At 38.1% G+C, this 18550-nt stretch overlaps 1 protein-coding gene across 5 annotated transcripts in view; it reads left to right on the top strand.

The window, feature by feature from the left end:
• The window catches only part of FRMD4B (FERM domain containing 4B), a 353626-nt gene that overhangs the window by 297119 nt on the left and 37957 nt on the right, over positions 1-18550 (top strand). For all 5 annotated transcript variants that reach the window (XM_070455691.1, XM_070455688.1, XM_070455689.1 and 2 more), the window contains 4 exons: positions 8586-8669; positions 10230-10295; positions 12475-12532; positions 13963-14049. In XM_070455691.1, coding sequence (XP_070311792.1) covers positions 8586-8669; positions 10230-10295; positions 12475-12532; positions 13963-14049 — 295 coding nt within the window. The remainder of the gene's footprint in view (positions 1-8585; positions 8670-10229; positions 10296-12474; positions 12533-13962; positions 14050-18550) is intronic.

Below are 18550 nucleotides of genomic sequence, written 5' to 3' on the forward strand. Positions count from 1 at the left end.
TCCCATCACTTCACGACAAATAGATGGGGAAACAGTGGAAACAATGACAGACTTTATTTTTGGGAGCTCCAAAATCACTGCAGATGGTGACAATTAAAAGACACTTGCTCCTTGGAAGAAAAGCTATGACCAACCGAGACGGCATATTAAAAAACAGAGGCATTACTTTGCCAACAAAAGTCTTATCTAGTCAAAGCTATGGTTTTTCCAGTAGTCCTGTATGGATGTGAGAGTTGAACTATAAAGAAAGTTCAGCGCTGAAGAATTGATGCTTTTGAACTGTGGTGTTGGAGAAGACTCTTGAGAGTCCCTTGGACTGCAAGGAGATGCAACCAGTCCATCCTAAAGAAGATCAGTCCTGAATATTCATTGGAAGTTCTGATGCTGAAGCTATAACTCCAGTACTTAGGCCACCTGTTGCAAAGAACTGACAAAGACCCTAATGCTGGGAAAGATTGAAGGCGGGAGGAGAAGGGGATGACAGAGATGGTTGGAAGGCATCACCGACTCAATGGACATGAGCTTGAGTAAGCTCTGGAAGTTGGTGATGGACAGGAAGGACTGCCGTGCTGCAGTCCATGGTATCACGAAGAGTAGGACACGACTGAGTGACTGAACAGATAATCACCAGGAAGAATTCGTAAAACATGTATGAATGGTTTAAAAAACAGATTAGAAGTTGCACAGACACGTAACCACACCCAGTGAGGAATATTGCCAGGACCCCACCCCATGCCCGTTGTGTACCAGTGCCCCCCCTTTCCCAGTAAACATTGTCTCTTTCCCCGGTTGTACTCTGACTCTATGGAACTTATTTTCTTGTTTTGCTTTATATTGTGTCACCTGTGTATGATCCTCTGTATTCATTTTGCTTGCTTTCGAACATATATACAGGGGATGGTGATGTATATATTACTTTGAGTCTTGATTTTTCGCTTAATGTTTGTGAGATTCACCATATTGTGTGAAGCTAAACTGTATTTTCTTTGCTATATGGCATTCTATTATGAATACTATAATTTTATCATTTCTACTGTCATGGGATATTTGGGTTGCTTTCTTTGTCTTACTGCAGAAAATGCTGTTATAAACTTTATTCTTTTGTGTAAGTTTCTCTAGAGGTGTACCTAGGAAAAGATCTTTGGGTCGTGGGGTATGCAGATTTCCAAAATGATCATATCAAGAGTTTTCCACCATGGATGAATGGGAGTTCCTACTGCCAAACATCTTGGATGGGAGTTCTTATTGCCAAACATCTTGACGTAACCTCTGTGCAGTCTGGTACAAAGTGGTAATCCATTAAAGGTTCCCCTGAGTTCCTGTAAAGGCGAACACTTGATTCTGCCTGTTGGCCTTCTGGGTTTCTACTTGTGTACTGCTTGTTGAGAGATGCAAGCCCTTTCACTGCTGGGGCGTCCATCTCAGCCATCTTTGTATCTTCTTGGTCGTCTAGTGTCACAGCCAGCTCCTCAGCTCAGTCACCTCCTTGCTGGTGGTAACTTGTTAAGAGGTTTCCTGTACTAAATACATTCTTTCAGAAAAGTGATACTATGTATTCACGGGAAAGGATGTTTTGCAATAGCACAAAGGAACAGATTTGGAGGATTGGTAGGCACCTTCTCAAACACAAAGAAATAAGGCTCTGTTTTTTCCTGAGAGTAATCTTTTGGAATGGTCCAGATATGTTTCTCATTTAATCATGCCCTACTGACACTTTGCACTGTAAATAAATTATCTGAAACTGGAAACCAAGTTGAACTGAGACGTATACATGCTCTTCTAATAGTTTATATCAGAAATTGCAAAGTAATGGTCATGGTCTGCTGGTATGTATGTTTTATAGGACATGCACAATGTTTTACTTTTTATTTTGACTTTTTTTTTTTTTTTCTGATTGAGGCAATCTTTTGAAATTCAGATGCTCTAGGTAAAAATCTGAGATTTTTGCCCCTTTTCAAAACAAGTGTAATCATTATTAAGCAGGACTGGATCTGTATTCCCATGTGACACAAAAGACCTGGATCTGAGCAGTGTGTCCCCATCAGCAGTGGTGTCTGTTTCCTCAGTATCCAGTCTTCTTTTCTCCATACTAGTAGAATTTTTCACTATGCATGTGGCTGCCCAAATAAAGACTTACATATCCCAGTGTCCCTCGCAGTTAGCAGGAGCCTTGCGATTATTCTGGCCAGTGGGAATAGGGGAGGTGGGCAGCTTTCAGGTTCTGCCTGTAACAGAATGGGCATGTCCTCCTTTATTCTTTTTCCCCTACCTGATGGCTAAAATGTGAGTATGGTGATGGGCTATCTTGGATCGCATGAAGGATAGCAGCACCCCAGAAATGGTGAAGCAACAGGAGAAGAGATTGGACCCCTGAATACTTCATGTTATTCCAGCTCTGACTTTTATATCAAGAGAAATTAACCAAAGTGTTGATCTCTGTCTCACACAGTCAAATCTGTATTCCAAGTAATACTTCAGGTGGGCAACGTTCTCTTCCTCACACTCCCCATCAGGCCCCACTGTCCCCGTCTGCTGCTGAGTTTGACTTGCCCTTCTCAGCTGGCTTACGCAGATGGATTTCTAGTGCCTCTATCCCGTGGCTCCTAGTAGACACTTGCATCTGAGATGCTTTTATATTCTAACATCTTGATAGTCTAAGGATGACAAAAGAGAAAATTTCTTCAAGTCTAAAAGACGCAATTAGAAGTTTTAGGGTTGGATTATCAGTAGTTTTATAAGAATCCAGGTGAGAGTTTTTCAACCTCAACGCTATTGACAATTGGGGCAAGATAATTCTTTGTTGCTGGTGCCTGTCCTATGTATTGTAGCCTGTATAGTAGCATCCTGGCGTCTGCTCAGTGGCTGCCAGTAACACTTCCTTCCCCAGGTGTGACCAAATATCTTAAGACATTGCTAAATATCCCCTGAGGAGCAAAGTTGCCCCAGTTAAGAACCACTAATTGAAAGTCGATTTCTTTTTTAATCTTTTTTTAAAAATTAGTAGGCTTTATTTTTTAAGGGTAGTTTTTGGTTTATACAAGAGTTGAACAGAAAATCCAGAATATATATATATGTATATATATATATATATATATATATATATTTATATTTATCTTCTCTCCTCCCCTCTCCCTTCTCTTCAGTTTCCCCATCAGTAACATCTTGCATTAGTGTCGTACATTTGTTTTAAATTATCAATATTGATACATTACTAGTTCAAGATTGCTGGGAGAAATATCAATAATCTCAGATATGCAGATGACACCACCCTATGGCAGAAAGCAAAGAAGAACTAAAGAGCCTCTTGATGAAAGTGAAAGAGGAGAGTGAAAAAGTTGGCTGAAAGCTCAACTTTCAGAAAACTGAGATCATGGCATCTGGTCCCATCACTTCATGGCAAATAGTTGGGGAAACAGTGGAAACAGTGGTTGACTTTATTTTGGGGGGCTCCAAAATCACTGCAGATGGTGATTGCAGCCATGAAGTTAAAAGACACTTACTCCTTGGCAGGAAAGTTATATCATAAAAAGCAGAGACATTACTTTGCCAACAAAGGTCCGTCTAGTCAAGGCTATGATTTTTCCAGTAGTCATGTATGGATGCAAGAGTCGGACTATAAAGAAAGATGAGTGCTGAAGAATTGATGCTTTTGAACTGTGGTGTTGGAGAAGACTCTTGAGAGTCTGTTGGACTGCAAGAAGATCCAACCAGTCCATCCCAAAGGAGATCAGTCCCGAGTGTTCATTGAAAGGTCTAATGTTGAAGCTGAAACTCCAATACTTTGGCCACCTGATGTGAAGAACTGACTCATTTGAAAAGACCCTGATGCTGGGAAAGATTGAAGACGGGAGGAAAAGGGGACAACAGAGGATTAGATGGTTGGATGGCATCACCAGCTCAATGGATGTGAGTTTGAGTAAACTCCAGGAGTTGGTAATGGACAGGGAGGCCATGGGTTTGCAAAGAGTCAGACATGACTGAGCGACTGAACTGAACAGAAAGTTCATAGTCACATTATGACTCTGTGTTGTACTGATTCTATAGCTTTTGACAAATGCATGTCATATATCCATGATTGCAGTATTATTCAGAATAGTTTCATGGCCCCCCAGATCCTTTGTGCTCCACCTATTCAAGTGTATTCCTTTTAAAGTAATCTAAACTCTCCTTAAAATGATCCCTAAGCCTATTAATGCTCATTTTTGTTGCTTCTCAGTGATTGATTAGTACCCAAAAGAAGTCTTAATGAATGAATATTCATTGTTATTTAGGATGCAGGCTCATGATTAACCTTTGGTAATTTATTGATTTATTCAGTCATCATTTCCAGATATATAACATCACATCTTAGAACTGGGGTAGGTTCTGATCGTGCATAGTTAAAATTACTTTTGAAAATGTGTTGGGAAGGTGACCTGTCACAGACCAAAATTCATCAGGTAGTATTTTTCTCCATTTGAAACACTTAGCTGTTTCTTAAGTTAAGCGCTTAAATACACAGGTTTCTTATGATTAGTGAGCATGTATTAAATGCTTAAATACTACAATAGAAAAGTCTCAGTATGTTGAGAAGCTGGTGCTTTATGGACATAGGAACTAAAATCATCTTAAAGGGAAGCAACTTCAAACCTTCCATTTCACACTTATTATCAACAATGAGCTTTTGAATAGAATGATGGATAGAATTTCCCCCTTATTTCTTCCCCCTTTCTCCTCTCTTTTGGCTGAATACATTTGCATAACTTAAAAGCAATATCATGAAATAGAGAACAAACAATAACCAAGGTGGCAGATGGGAGGGTGGGCTGGATGGGGAGATTGGAACTGACACAAATGTACTACAATGTATAAAATAAATGACTAATGAGAACCTACTGTACAGCACAGGGAATTCTATCCAATATTCTGTGGTGACCGAAATTGGAAGGAAATATAAAATTAGAGTGTGTGTGTGTATATATATATATGTATGACTGATCCACTTTACCATACAACAAGAAACTAACAACATTTTAAAACAACTACTCTAGTAAAAATTAATTTTAAGAATTAACACAAATTTTTTTTTTAATGCAACTCCATCCTATGACACTTGTGTCTACATGCTCGGATGGAGTATACACATGATACATATTTGCTAAATGAATGAGTGAATTTGGGGTAAATAGCAGCTTCCCTTCTACTCTAGTGAGGTCTTGATCACCACAAAATTAACTCTAATCCAAATAAATAAGTAAATGCAAGGTTGAATTCTTGAAACTCATCATGCAGTTCACATGAATCCAGAAGATAACACACTTGTGGATGGTGGTGATGATTAATAACAAAAGGTATTATCTTTAGCCTGTCACTTCAGAACATATACATGTATTTGCCCTTGACAAAAAAATTCATAAGCCAGCCTCTTTGAAAAGGAAATGGGATTTGAAGGACAGAGGATATAAGAAATGATTAAGAAAAATAAATATCATTGTGGGAGTTGACAGATGACCTTTCCTTTGATTAAATTGGACTGTGGTATATTTTCGTTTTCAGGAAGCCCAAACCGGTTTCCCCAGATTGTCAATGTGATCATACTGCTCAGATTTCAAATGAATGGAGAGATTTATCCTTATGTAAGAACGGGAGCCAAGTGACTTTTCATTTCCTGGAGTGATTTGTAAAGCCGGATCTTTCACCTTTAGGGAGGGCCACAAGCCTGGTTTTGTAGCATTGACAGGTGCAGATCATTCTGTCTTCCAGCTAGGTGATACTCTGTCTGTTCTCACTGAAAGATGGTAAATTTATGTAGAGGTTGCTCAGTGGGTTCACTTGATTGCCCTGTGGCCTGGTGGAGAAACTTTGACAAAACCAGTAAACAAACCTTCTATAAACACTGAAGGAGAACCACTCACACCACACCTCATCAGGTGACAGGACAGAGCAGTTTCTAATCCAGCACAGTGCAAGCCGGGCCAAACAAAACCAGCCAGCACGCCATGTTTGGTTCCGCAGTTTGACCTGTGACATTAGATCTAGGAGGACTGGATGAATGCTTTGGGAGGAGATTGATCTTGACTTCAATGTTTCGTCCTCCACTTGCAAGTTCATCTCTTCCAACATCACAATTCACACTGGGGCAAACCTCAGGGAAGCAAATGTAAAAATGCTCGAGTGATGGCGTTTGGAACTATCGGTTCAGAGGTTTCATCTGTAAGTAGGGGTGAGGGCGAAGGGGGAGCTCTGCCTTGCCAGAGATGAGAATACTGTCTGGGCTTTCTAGGACACTGCTCTGGGAATCGGTCAGGGAATCAGGTGATAGAATACTGTAATTATTCTATTGGTGGGTCTTGGCCTTTGACGCCTTCTGGCTCCTCCTCCTAATAGCTGTGAGACATGAACAAGAGGCTCAGCCTCGCTGAACCTCACACTCTTACCTGTGAAGTTGGTGTTTAGTCACTAGGTTGTGTACGACCCCTCTTCCCACCCCCATGGACTGTAGCCCACCAGGCGCCTCTGTCCATGCGATTTCCCAAGCAAGAATACTGGGGTGGGTTGCCATTTCCTTCTCCCGGGAATCCTCCCGATCCAGGGATCAAACCCATGTCTCCTGCATTGTCAGGCAGATTCTTTACCACTGAGCCACCTTGGAGGGCCCGTCCCTCCACCCCAGCCCCCCACTCCCCACCCCCCGCCAGCCGTAAAGTAGTCTGGCTAAATAATAGTACTTAGCACATGGGAAGAGTTGTGATGGGACTTTCACGAGGTGAACAGTGCCCTCCAAGTGCTTTCCACGGCACCTAGCTCTTGGTAACCTCAACAAAGGGTGCGTGTATGCTAAGTCACTTCAGTCGTGGCCAACTCTTTGTGACCCTATGTATACCGGAGTGGGTTGCCATGCCCTTCTCCTGGGGATCTTCCCAACCCAGGGATCAAACCCGTGTCTCTTATATCTCCTGCATTGACAGGTGGGTTCTTTACCACTAGCACCAGCTAGGAGGCCATAGCTAGTGGTAAAGTTATGAAGAGGTGGAAAGGAAGAGGAAGAGTTACCAGTATTGTGTTTGAGAAATGCCAGGGTGGTCAGGATTTTGCTCTTTAATGCACTTACTTAAGCTCCACTGGATTCTTTTGAGAGTCATGTCTGTTTCAGCGGAAACTGCTTTCTTAAATACCTGGAGCCATTTAAGAGTATTTTGTATCATACAGCACATCACGAACTATGACTGAGTCATGCTCCCTGTTCTCCCTTGCGTTAAGTTCCTTCAAGACCACACCCTTCTCTTTGGACAGCCACGATTTTGCCTGTTTCTTTTTCTTTCTTTCTTTTTTAAGTTTTGTTCTCAAAAGTCATTGTTTTTGATCAAGATATTGTTGATTTGAAATATTATACATTTCATGTGTATAACATAATGATTCACAGTTTTTAAAGATTGTATTCCATTGATGGTTTTTTATAAAATATTGCCTATGTGCCCCAAATTTTGCCATTTTAAAATGAGCTGGTGTTTCACAAGGTACATTTTAGTTAACTTGATACAATTTGAGGGACATCTTGGGTTTCATTGGGCTTGTGGCTCAGCTGGTAAAGAATCCGACTGCAATGCAAGAGACCTGGGTTCGATCACTGGGTTGGGGAGATCCCCTGGGAAGGGAAAGGCTACCCGCTCTAGTATTCTGACCTGGAGAATTCCATGAACTGTGTAGTTCATGAGGTCGCAAAGAGTCAGACACAACTCAACCACTTTCACTTAGGTTTCATTAGAAGCACATTTTTCAAGTCATCTTCTGATGTCCACAGATGGCCAACTTTGTTCATTTTATTCCAGAAAGTGGTAGGGAAGTAATAGAAAGGTCTACACACATCTTTTTATTGCAATAATATATATTACGAAAAAGTGGTAATACTGTGTGAATGCTTTTAGAATAACTAGTGTCCCTATGTTGTGAATATTATGTAGACACTAAAGATAATTATGAGGGTGCTATAGGAACATGGAGAAAGTATATAATGACATTTGAAACATGCTATATAAAAACAATATGAAATATGCACAATTATAGTAATACTTTTGTAATAAAATAGATACATATAGGAAATACACAATGAAGACAGCTGTGAGTTTGTAAGGAAACTGAGATTATGGCAATTTAACATTATTTTAATTTTCTTTGGTCTTTGTAAAAGCCTTAGAAATCTCATCAGATGGCTTGGTTGTCCATTTGGGCACTGTCTTTAGTTAAAGTCTGTCGCCTTCCGTCTGCTGACAGTAACATCTGACACAATCCAGTGTACTATCGTTGGGCTTCCCAGGAGGTAAATCAGTGGTAAAGAACCCACCCGTCAATGCAGGAGACGTGGGTTCGGTCCCTGGGTCAGGAAGATACCCTAGAGAAGTAAATGACATCCCACTCCAATATTCTTGCCTGGGAAATCCGCGGGCAGAAGAGCCTGGTGGGCTACAGTCCATGGGGTCACATGTCACAAAGGAGTCGGACAACAGCAAATGTGCTATAATTGTTACTTTTCAGATTTCACCTGATGACCAGCTTGGATAATCATTTAAGTAACAGCAATTGACATACTGTATTACTTTTCTTTTTAGTGATGAAAATGCCAGGAAAGATTTAAAGACACTTCCAGCTTTTCCAACCAAAACTCTGCAGGAGCATCCCTCCCTTGCTTACTGGTAAGCTGAGTCAGGATGGCCCATGACCCCATTGCCATAGCCTCCATTGAGAACTACATGCTCCTCAGGAGACTGCAAGAAATATAAGTGAGGGAAATGTCGAATTGCCTATAATATGTGTCAGACTAATAAGAAGTAGACCTTGATCCTTCTAGTGACAAGGTCTTGTTAAAGCTCTCTGGAGACTGTCATCCCAAGACTTGTGTCATATGTGGAGAGTAGCCATTTGCCTTTCCATTCAAGTGCATAAAAGATTTATAGAGAGTGCTGTTAAGTGAATCATGCTTAGTATATGTGCAGTCACTGTGTAACACAGCCCTCATCTGGAGGAGTACAATGCAAGTGGTATAAAAGACAGATTTCCTTGAACAGAGGTGTTTGTAATGAACAGAAACAACCTGAATGATCAGAGGTTTCATCTACAGCCAGAAGTCATTGTCTATTTTGAGTTGTTTTCTTTGTCTGTGTTTTAATGAACCCATAGTACCCATCTCCCATGCAACATTTTTCCTAAAGAAGTATGTTTTCTCCCCTTAAACTACTTACGTTCCCTTTAAATATATTTTGCTCGGTTTAAGGCTGTGAATCCTGGAGATGGTTTTCCTTTCCACTAAAAAACTGGTTACAAAATAAATATTCACCATGAATGAGCTATAATATGAAAGTTGGAATATTTCCCAAGTCAATAATGAGAGTGAGTGCTGAGGCTACATTGCATCCTGAATCTGGAAGCTTTTAAATGAATCATTGTTAAGTGATAGTTTCTTAAGAGTAAAAAGCAAAGACCTATTACTGTTGATTATTGGTTATATAGAGATAAAAACATTTATTCTTCTCAGTTATACTTCAGATGTGACTAACAAGCTACCAGTCTGAAAGGATGGTAAATAACTGAATGGTGTCAAAGTTGATCAGAGTTCACCCATTTTTCCCCTTTCTAGTCAAAAAGTTTTATCCTAAGACAATAATGAAGGGCTTTCTCCTAAGGTATTATGTGCAAGAGTCATGAGAGTAAAGTATTTTAGATTGAACACTCACTCAGAAGCATCTTTAATTCTTTCTAAATCTTAGCAGTTTAAGGAAAATGTCTATAATACCTTTCACCTGCTAATCTCTTTAAAAGCTTTTAATTTCCCCAGCAAGTCTCTCTAGCATTTGATAATGTTATTTTGTATTTATTATATTCCATCAGTTATGGGAGAAAATATTAGTTTTTCACTTGATGAATTTATATTATTTTATATTATTGATATTATGTCTATCAATAAGATATCAATAATATCAAAACATTGATATTTTTTCTAATAACTTAAAGTTTTAAAAATTTACACATAAGTAAGTTATATAAAATTGTAAGCAGTCAAGACAAGGTAGTCAAATGTCTGAGGTTCAAGAGTCTGTGTCCTACAAAAACAAAAGTCAACCAGCTTCTGTCTCCTGAACAAGTTCATCTAGGCCTTCTTTCTCAAGTATTTTCAGTGGCTACCTGAAAATCTTGAAATAGAATCTATACTTCATACAGTCATATATTGCTGTACTTTTCATTTCCTTGTTTTACAGTGAGGACAGAGTAATTGAACATTATTTGAAAATCAAAGGTCTGACTCGGGGTCAAGCTGTCGTTCAGTAAGTATCTTTCTGAAGATATAGTTGTAATGTCTTCTGTTTGAGAAAGTCATCCGAAATGATTTCTGTTGTATAGTTTGTGTGCATATAGTACCTGGCTAGAAGTATCTTACCATGAATTACAAAACTTCATGGGCTATTCTGTACTTTGGTGTCATCAATTCAGATGCCTGCCAATGTCAGGCAGGTAACAAAAATGAGATTGTGGTGACTGTGGTGAATTAGAGAGCTTTTGACCTGGCTGGAGACAAGGCTACTCAGCCTCAGCATTCAGGCATAATGTTGCCAAATCTTCTAATGTTTTTCAAGAAAAAAAGGAAATTACAATTTTTAAATCCTAATTTTTTTCTTTTTTATTTATTTTAATTGGAGGCTAACTACTTTACATTAAATCCTAATTTTAAAAATTACAAAGTAATGTTAAGAAATTTTAGTACAATGTGGGGCAGACAGTACCTGTCTGGAGGCCATGTTTGGTCGCCTGGTTGGCGACTCTATTTTGGGTGGAATACACAATGTTGGGTTGGATAATCTGTTTCTTTGTGGTACAAACAGCAGACCGTAATGATAGATTTCTACATTTTAGATGTACAGAGTATCCGTTATTTATTAAGAACAGTTCACAAGCTACATTAAAGTTTTTAAATTATAAAAACTAAATTTGCAATTTTTAAGTTGTAAAAACTAATATAGCATTTTTACTATATTAATTGTGGAATAACTTTTATCATGATAGAAGGTGTTTTTTTGGTGTATTTTTGTAAATCTGCCAAATATAGCGCAAATCATGTGAGAAGTGAAATAAGGACTTGGTGATCACTATTCCCCTGCCAGGTATAGATTCCTCCCACATCCCTGCTCTTGCACTCATCGTCTTTTTATCACAGTATACCTGCTGTGATCTTCAAGGCAGAAATCAGAAGTTAGCAGTTCCAAAGCTGAATCCCTGATTTGTGCCCATCTTCTGAACTGGAAAAGAAAAAGGAACGGCAATTTCCATGAATAATTTTAGGTTAGGTTAGTGAGCATATTATGAGCTGTTCTTGATTAAATGCAGTATCTTCTTACTTCCTTTGATCATTATCGTTATGGCTCCAAGTAAGAGACTCAGTAGTTAAGGCTCTAGACTGTGGATTCCAACTCACTTTGTGTGAGAATCCTGGCTGTGCAGTGTACTTGCTACCTGGCCTTGGCACATCTATTTAACTGTTTATATTCACTTACATGTAGACCTTTTACTTTGAAAAATGATCACGTTTATTGATTACAAGGTCCAGAGCCACTGATCTTCAAAATGTTATTAAACAACCCACTTGTATCATACCAGAGTCTCAGTTTTTTGTGGGCAGAAAGGAAAGCTTACACAATTTAGTCCACTCCGTAAACTCTTAAGGGCTGCCCTCGTGGCCCAGTGGTAAAGAATCTGCCTGCTAATGCAGGAGATGCGGGTTTGATCCCTGGGTCAGGAAAATCCCCTGGAGAAGGAGATGGCAACCTATTCCATGTTTCTTGCCTGGGAAATCCCATGGACTGAGAAGCCTGGCAGGCTACAGTCCATGGGGTCACGAAAGAGTCAGACACAACTGAGCAACTAAACAACAACAACATAAAGTCTTAAAAGAATAAATACTTGTTGAACTAAAAATAACAAGAGGTGTATAATCACTGTAACTTTTTTGAGGGAGTACATATATTTAAAAATCAGGTTTACATATAATAAAACTCACTCTTTTAAAGCATATATTTCTAAGAGGTTTGACTTAATTTCTGAAAGTGTACCACCATCAATATATAGATTACCATTATGTTTACTTATTATGAGCAAGACTCAAAAGTTGATTCTAATGTCTTGCATCATTAAGTGCTAGTTTAAAAATATACTTGCAATTTGTGTTTATAATAAAGTATAATATGTTTCTGAGCCATAGAAATTTTAACATGCAGGAAATAATATTTCCTCTAGCTTTTTGAAATTAAATTTTTGTTAACAACCTTCTAACATTTGAGTAAGGTAAAATGTATTACTCCCTAGAGTGGTTTATTCTATTTCTGCCTTTAGTTAAAGATGTGGTTTTAATGAGTAAAGTAGATACAAATGGTGTTTCTTTAGATCACTTTTCCCAAAAGGGCCCTCTAACTAATTTAATAAAAGGTTATAACATACATTCATTTTTCATAGGTATATGAAAATAGTAGAAGCTCTGCCAACCTATGGAGTCCATTATTATGCAGTAAAGGTAAATACTTTTATATGACAAAGCTTTCATCATGACTGTGTTATAGTATGAATATTAGTAAACAGCACTAACTTTCCAAAATCACATAAATCATTATGCATATTTATGTAAATTATCTCTAGAAATTTCAGCATTTAGAATAGAATTGAATTTCTTTAAAAAAAAGCCTGATATCTTGTCATTGTCATAGCAAATTATAAAGCACATTATTTTTGTAAAATACTAGCTATGTTCAAATGTGTTCCAAAGCCTCTGTTAGTCCTGAAATATTCAGATTATTCTCTTCTGACACACCTATGCATTTACCTACTTTTGCTGATTTATGTCTTTTCCAATTGTGTGCCTTTTCAATACTACTGGATGTACATTTCATAGCACTTTTGTATGAGAATCATTGGAGAATCACCCCATAACATTTAAGCAGCTTCATAAAATCCTCAAGTTTCTACAAGATTTGTAGTACCCATTTTCAGTTGGTATGTTTTATATTTGGGTAGTATTTTTAGATTTCATACACATGCAGAAATTGACTAAGAAACACTTTGAGATGATAGAGAACGAAGCATGTTGTTAATAAAAGAGTCTTGTTTGAAAGAGGTATAATTTTATACTTGATCAGTCTTGAGTGACTTTCCAAGTTCTGACAGTGTTTGCAATTCCAAATGGTGGGGAGTTGGATCATAAATACCTGTATGATGAGGACACCTTTTACTAAAAATACATACCAATTCCATTTTAATTTCTACTGATTCTTAATTTGTTTGCATATGGGTATATGTTTAAGCCTAAGTTTTTTCTTTCCCTTTGTCAGCATACCATTTCTTTGGCAAGACCTAAAAGATAAATTTATGAATAAAAAAAATTCCTCCTCTCCCTATATGTACCTCAAAGTCATTATTCAAGCATCTTGTCTTTGAATCGTATAACTCATCTGAAGAGTGCTTTAGTATTCCCCTGTTCCTTGTTAAGTTTATGAACATTAGGATTTGGAACCACTTTCTCATCTTGGTAATTTTTTGGAAACTTCCCTGACCTTTATAGCTAGTAACTGATCAAGAGAACAAAGAGCTTTTTTCTTTTTCTTCTTCTTTTTTTTTTAAATGACTAACTGTCTTTGTATTCTGGATTAATTCCTGTTTGAATTACTTATATTTTATATCTTCTTTCCAATTGTTTAATCCTAACAGTAATGTTTCTTCCTTTTTGATGGTGTTAATCGTATTGGTGTGTTTTGATTTATAGATCTTATTTGAGGGAATTCTAAGGAAGTGTTCTAATAACAAGTCAAGATTTTAAATAGTGTTTTGTTTACCAAGACAAAATTATTTTGACTTGCTGATACTTGTTAAAGCAAGAAATTGGTAGATATTACTTCATCTCTAGAAGACTTAACAGTTAGGTCTTGGTTCTCATGTTTTTCCATCTTCCAGGATAAACAAGGACTTCCTTGGTGGCTTGGAATCAGCTATAAAGGAATTGGCCAGTATGATTTGCAAGATAAGGTGAAACCTCGGAAAGTAAGTGTGAATCATTTCAGATACTTACGGGAACACTAAGCTGTTCTAGAGCTAGAAACGTCACTTTAAGAGGCAACAAGCAATCTTGCGTAAAGAATTTTTGATTAGTGAAGTCCTAGGTGTACAGAAGAGTCAAGTTAAATGTGAAATATTTTTTATAACTCATTCATGCACCATTTATACAGTAATTCCATGTCTGATCATTTATTAGTAAAATTATGCACAAAGATTTAACTACAAGGATGTTGATCACAACATAGTTTATAAGTATACACATCTAATTTCTATTTTAAGTTAGTATACGTGATGATGCCATTTGTTTAATAAATTTTATCTATATATAAAAATACATACACACATCCACACACTTATGCATACACATACATCTTTACAATGAATGGATAAACAAATGGATGAACTATAAAGATGTAAGCCAAAAATTTGAGTGCTGGCTATCTCTCAGGGGTATAGTTACAAGTAATCTTTCTACTATTGCTGTTATCATTGTTTATCTTTGTTTCACAGTTTTCCACATTTAACATGTCTGCTTTTGATAAAGGAATTATGTGTTGTTTAATAAAGGTACACTGTCTGGTTTGGATTTTCCAGAGCTAATAAGTTAACATTCTTGGCAATTTGATTGTGAGAGTGTTCCTCTTGACCAAGCATAAGTGTACAATACTTCTTATTGCCCATGTAAGAATTGATGGGTTTGTGTAGATAGTCCATCTAGCTGTTCTGGCCTGCTCAGTATTAGAGGGACATAACTTACTCATGCTGGTGGGTTTTGCCACCCTCCCTGTCCTCCGCCGCCCTGTCTGGGAATCACAGCTCTGAAACAATGGCCTATAACAACAGACCGTGGTCCAGCGGTCTGCGCCATCGCACCCCGATGTCACAGCCTTAGATAGCTCTTATCACTTCCGTCCGTCTCTGGCTTTAATGTGTACTAGGAAAACAGCCATGCTTTTCATAAAGTCAGGCCCTGTTCATAATACCACACGCTCTTCATCTTCTAAGTGTCCATTCAGCTTCAATTGGTGCTTACAATCTTCCTTTGAATTTAGGCAATAAATAAGCTACCCTTTTCTCCTCATTTTATGGTTGTGAAATTGGCACAGAAAACATGAAAGGGTGTCTCCCAGAGCAAACCGCAGTCCCCTTTGAATGCCCATTCAGCTCTCCTGGATCAGACTGGCTGGGCACTGTGGCTTCCTATTGGGGATTCTCAATAAAAATAAGACGACATTCAGCAGAGATCCGCCTGGTGAGTGACAGTAAGCAAACCTGTGTGTAATTACACAGTTAGAACTTGATCTCTGTCATTTTGGCCCAGTGACCCAGATCAATTGAAATAAGGGATACTTAATTTCCAGGAGGAATATAAGTAATTAGTGATTGTGTTATGTTTAGGGTTTGCGTTTTTGTTTGTTTAGGTGGTGCCACAGGGCCTGTGGGATCTCAGTTCCCTGACCAGGGATTGAACCCTAGTCACGGCAGTGAAAGCCCAGAACCCTATCCGCTAGGCCCCTGGGGAACTCCCCAACAAGGATTGTATTTGAAAGTTTGTTTCTAAGATTGAATTTCTAATGACGATAAATAATGCTAAATTTCTAATAAATGATAGGCATATCACTTTTAAAATATTTTTCAAAATCATTTTATTGTGCAGTTATATATTTTAATTTTTTAGCAAACATTTTAAATAATCATTTTAAAAGAAACAAACAAACCAAAAAAGCACCCACTATAGAAGCATGTCAGTTGGGGTAGGAAGTCCTTCATCCTCATCCTTCGCCTGTATAAGCATTGTCAAGAGACCGATACTGGTTCATACAGACTTTGTCAGTGTGTATACCAAGCTTTTACAGCGAGAAAGAAACCTTGCTATGTATACTATTTCTTTTCTTTTTTTAAAAAAAAATATTTATTCATTTATGTATTTTGACTGTGCTGGGGCTTAGTTGCAGCACATGGAATCTTCACTTGTGGCATGTGAACTCTTAATTCCAGCATATGGGTCTAGTTCCCTGACTGGGGATCGAACCCGGGTCCCCTGCATTGGTAGTGTGGAGTCTTAGGTACTAAAACACCAGTATGCTGTTTCATACTATGTCATATTTCTCCAAGCCACTCACAAAACCGGTCTCTTCACTCTTTTTAAAGCTGCCTAGTTCTCTATGGTGTCGAAACACATGCTTTATTTAACCAGTTCTCTCATGATGGACATGTGAGTTGTTTCCACCGCTAGGAGGATTGTTTTGGAGCATAATGAGTTTCTTATTGAAACTAGCCCCTAGTTTATCTATTGTGTAGGATCAAATGACTGCCTATCATGTTTTCTTATGGCAGACCTCATCTCGGTTGACTTTCTTTTTTTGGTAATTTATTTCTTCCCTGAATTTTATGTTAATAACATTTCTTAAAAATTGTTTGTTTTGAATTTGCATATAAAATATAACTTAAATTGACTCACAAATAATTTCTTAGCTAATGTGCCTTGAGAAAACTGAGATTCTCACAGACTCTAAATGGATCTACTAAAAACAACCAGGCTTTCTTCCAAAATAATGGTGAATCAGAATCTGCACAGTAAATATTGCTGTTAATTTCCTCTCAGTTGCCCATGACTCACAGGCCTTTCTTCACATTCACAGTTTCATAGAAATTGGTAAATATTGTTTGACACTGATCATAATCAGGTTTGCTTGTTCATTTCAGAGTCTAGACAAGGATCAGAAGCCACTTCCTTCTAGAGTTTTCCTATTTCATTTTTAAGATATGCCACTCAGTGTAAAAGGGACCATAAACCAATCATCTGGTGTCATAAGTGTCTTGCTTTCTCATTCTTGGTTATTTTTGGAGGTATCCAGTCTTTACCATAGTTCACCTCCTCCTTGCTTCTGTTAAGCCTGACGAGGGATTCTGCTTCCGGATCTTTATTTTTCCCTGTCCAGACAACTTAAGGGTTTTGTTGGCGGGTGGAGTTTTTCAAGTCCCTGTCCTGGCTCAGTTGGCACAAATAAGGGAGTGCATAATTTAAAAGGACGTGAACGCTGATATATAAAAGGAGGACATGCTTCAGCTGTTTTCATGGGCTGTTGCTCCAGCAAGTGACCAATGGCCAGGCAGAAAAGAAGGTCAGATTGGCAAATCAGAGTGAAACAAAGGCCAGAGTGGGAGGCTGGGTAGATTCTCAGCCTCTTGAACCACATGCCTGCTGCATTATAATTACATGGCTTCAAAACAGCCCAGAAGGAGGAAGCTTTGCCAATAATATGTCAAAAGGCTATTTTGAAAAATGGTTGGTCCGAGTCCCACAGGCTGAACTCTTCTGTCCTTTCCACATGTCTATCAGTTATAGCCTCTGAATGTTGGGGACTGTATTTATTTTACCTCCCAGAATACCCAGCAAAAGCATCTGTGTAGTATAATGATACAGGCCAAGGGTTTGGGAAGAAATCTAAAGCCTGTCTCTGATGTCTGTTTGCTGTGTGACCTTGGGCAAGTTGCTTAACCTATTTTTAAACTCAGTTTCTTGATCTGCACAATGGTGATGCCACCAACTACATAGGGTGGTTGTAAGAGTTAAATGAGATTATATTTAGCATTATGCCTGATTTGCAATCGTTACTCCGTACCTGGTAATTACTCATTGATGGTCAGGGAGGGAGGCAATAAAGATGGGTATGAGAAATATTCTTGGATTCCTATTTGATTAAGGAAGGATAACATTGCTACAGACCTAGAGCCTTAGTGTTCCACCTGAGAGTACACGCTCACATTTTCTATTTTCAGAGACTGGTAAGCATTCTGCCTCTCAGTTCATTCACCACAATGCCCTAAGGTATGATGCAGATTAAAGAGAAAAGTTTTAAATTCAGAGTTATAATCCACAAAGATTTGAGGTATTAAAAATTCAGATCATAAGCAGTTTTTCTTTTAAATCTGCCCTTTCGACATGAAATGTGTCATTGCAAATTCTTTGGGAATGTGAAACATACCAGAACTCAGCTTAAAATTGTAGGACATTCATACTTAAAAATGATGAAACTTTATTTTAAAAAAAAAACCCTTCTGGCTTTTTATTGTTCACTCAGTATTTCAAGTCTTCACAAAATAGACAATGGGTCAGTGACTGAGTAAAGTGTCAGTATCTGTTATGGCTGATTTGTACCCCTCCAGCAAGTTATTTCACTGGGGAAAGCCAGAGCATGTCAGAGGTGGGAGGAATAAAAATGACATACTAGTCAAGGTGTTATAGTAGACCATAGTAAAATACAATGCTTTTCAAGATTAATATCTTGCTGCATTATAACACGCTAAGAGAGTCTTACGATACGCTTCATTACCCGAGGACATTTCAGGGTGGGGAACAGTCCTTTAAACATCAGTTAACTAAACTTTTTTTTTTTTTAATTATTGGATTTCCCAGTTGCCTAGAGCCAGACAAATTAAGTAACCAGCTGAAAAGTCTTCCTCTTGCCTTGTCAGGAAAGTA

The sequence above is a fragment of the Odocoileus virginianus genome, chromosome 26, assembly GCF_023699985.2.
Source record: "Odocoileus virginianus isolate 20LAN1187 ecotype Illinois chromosome 26, Ovbor_1.2, whole genome shotgun sequence".
In the NCBI taxonomy this organism is placed as follows: Eukaryota; Metazoa; Chordata; class Mammalia; order Artiodactyla; family Cervidae; genus Odocoileus; species Odocoileus virginianus.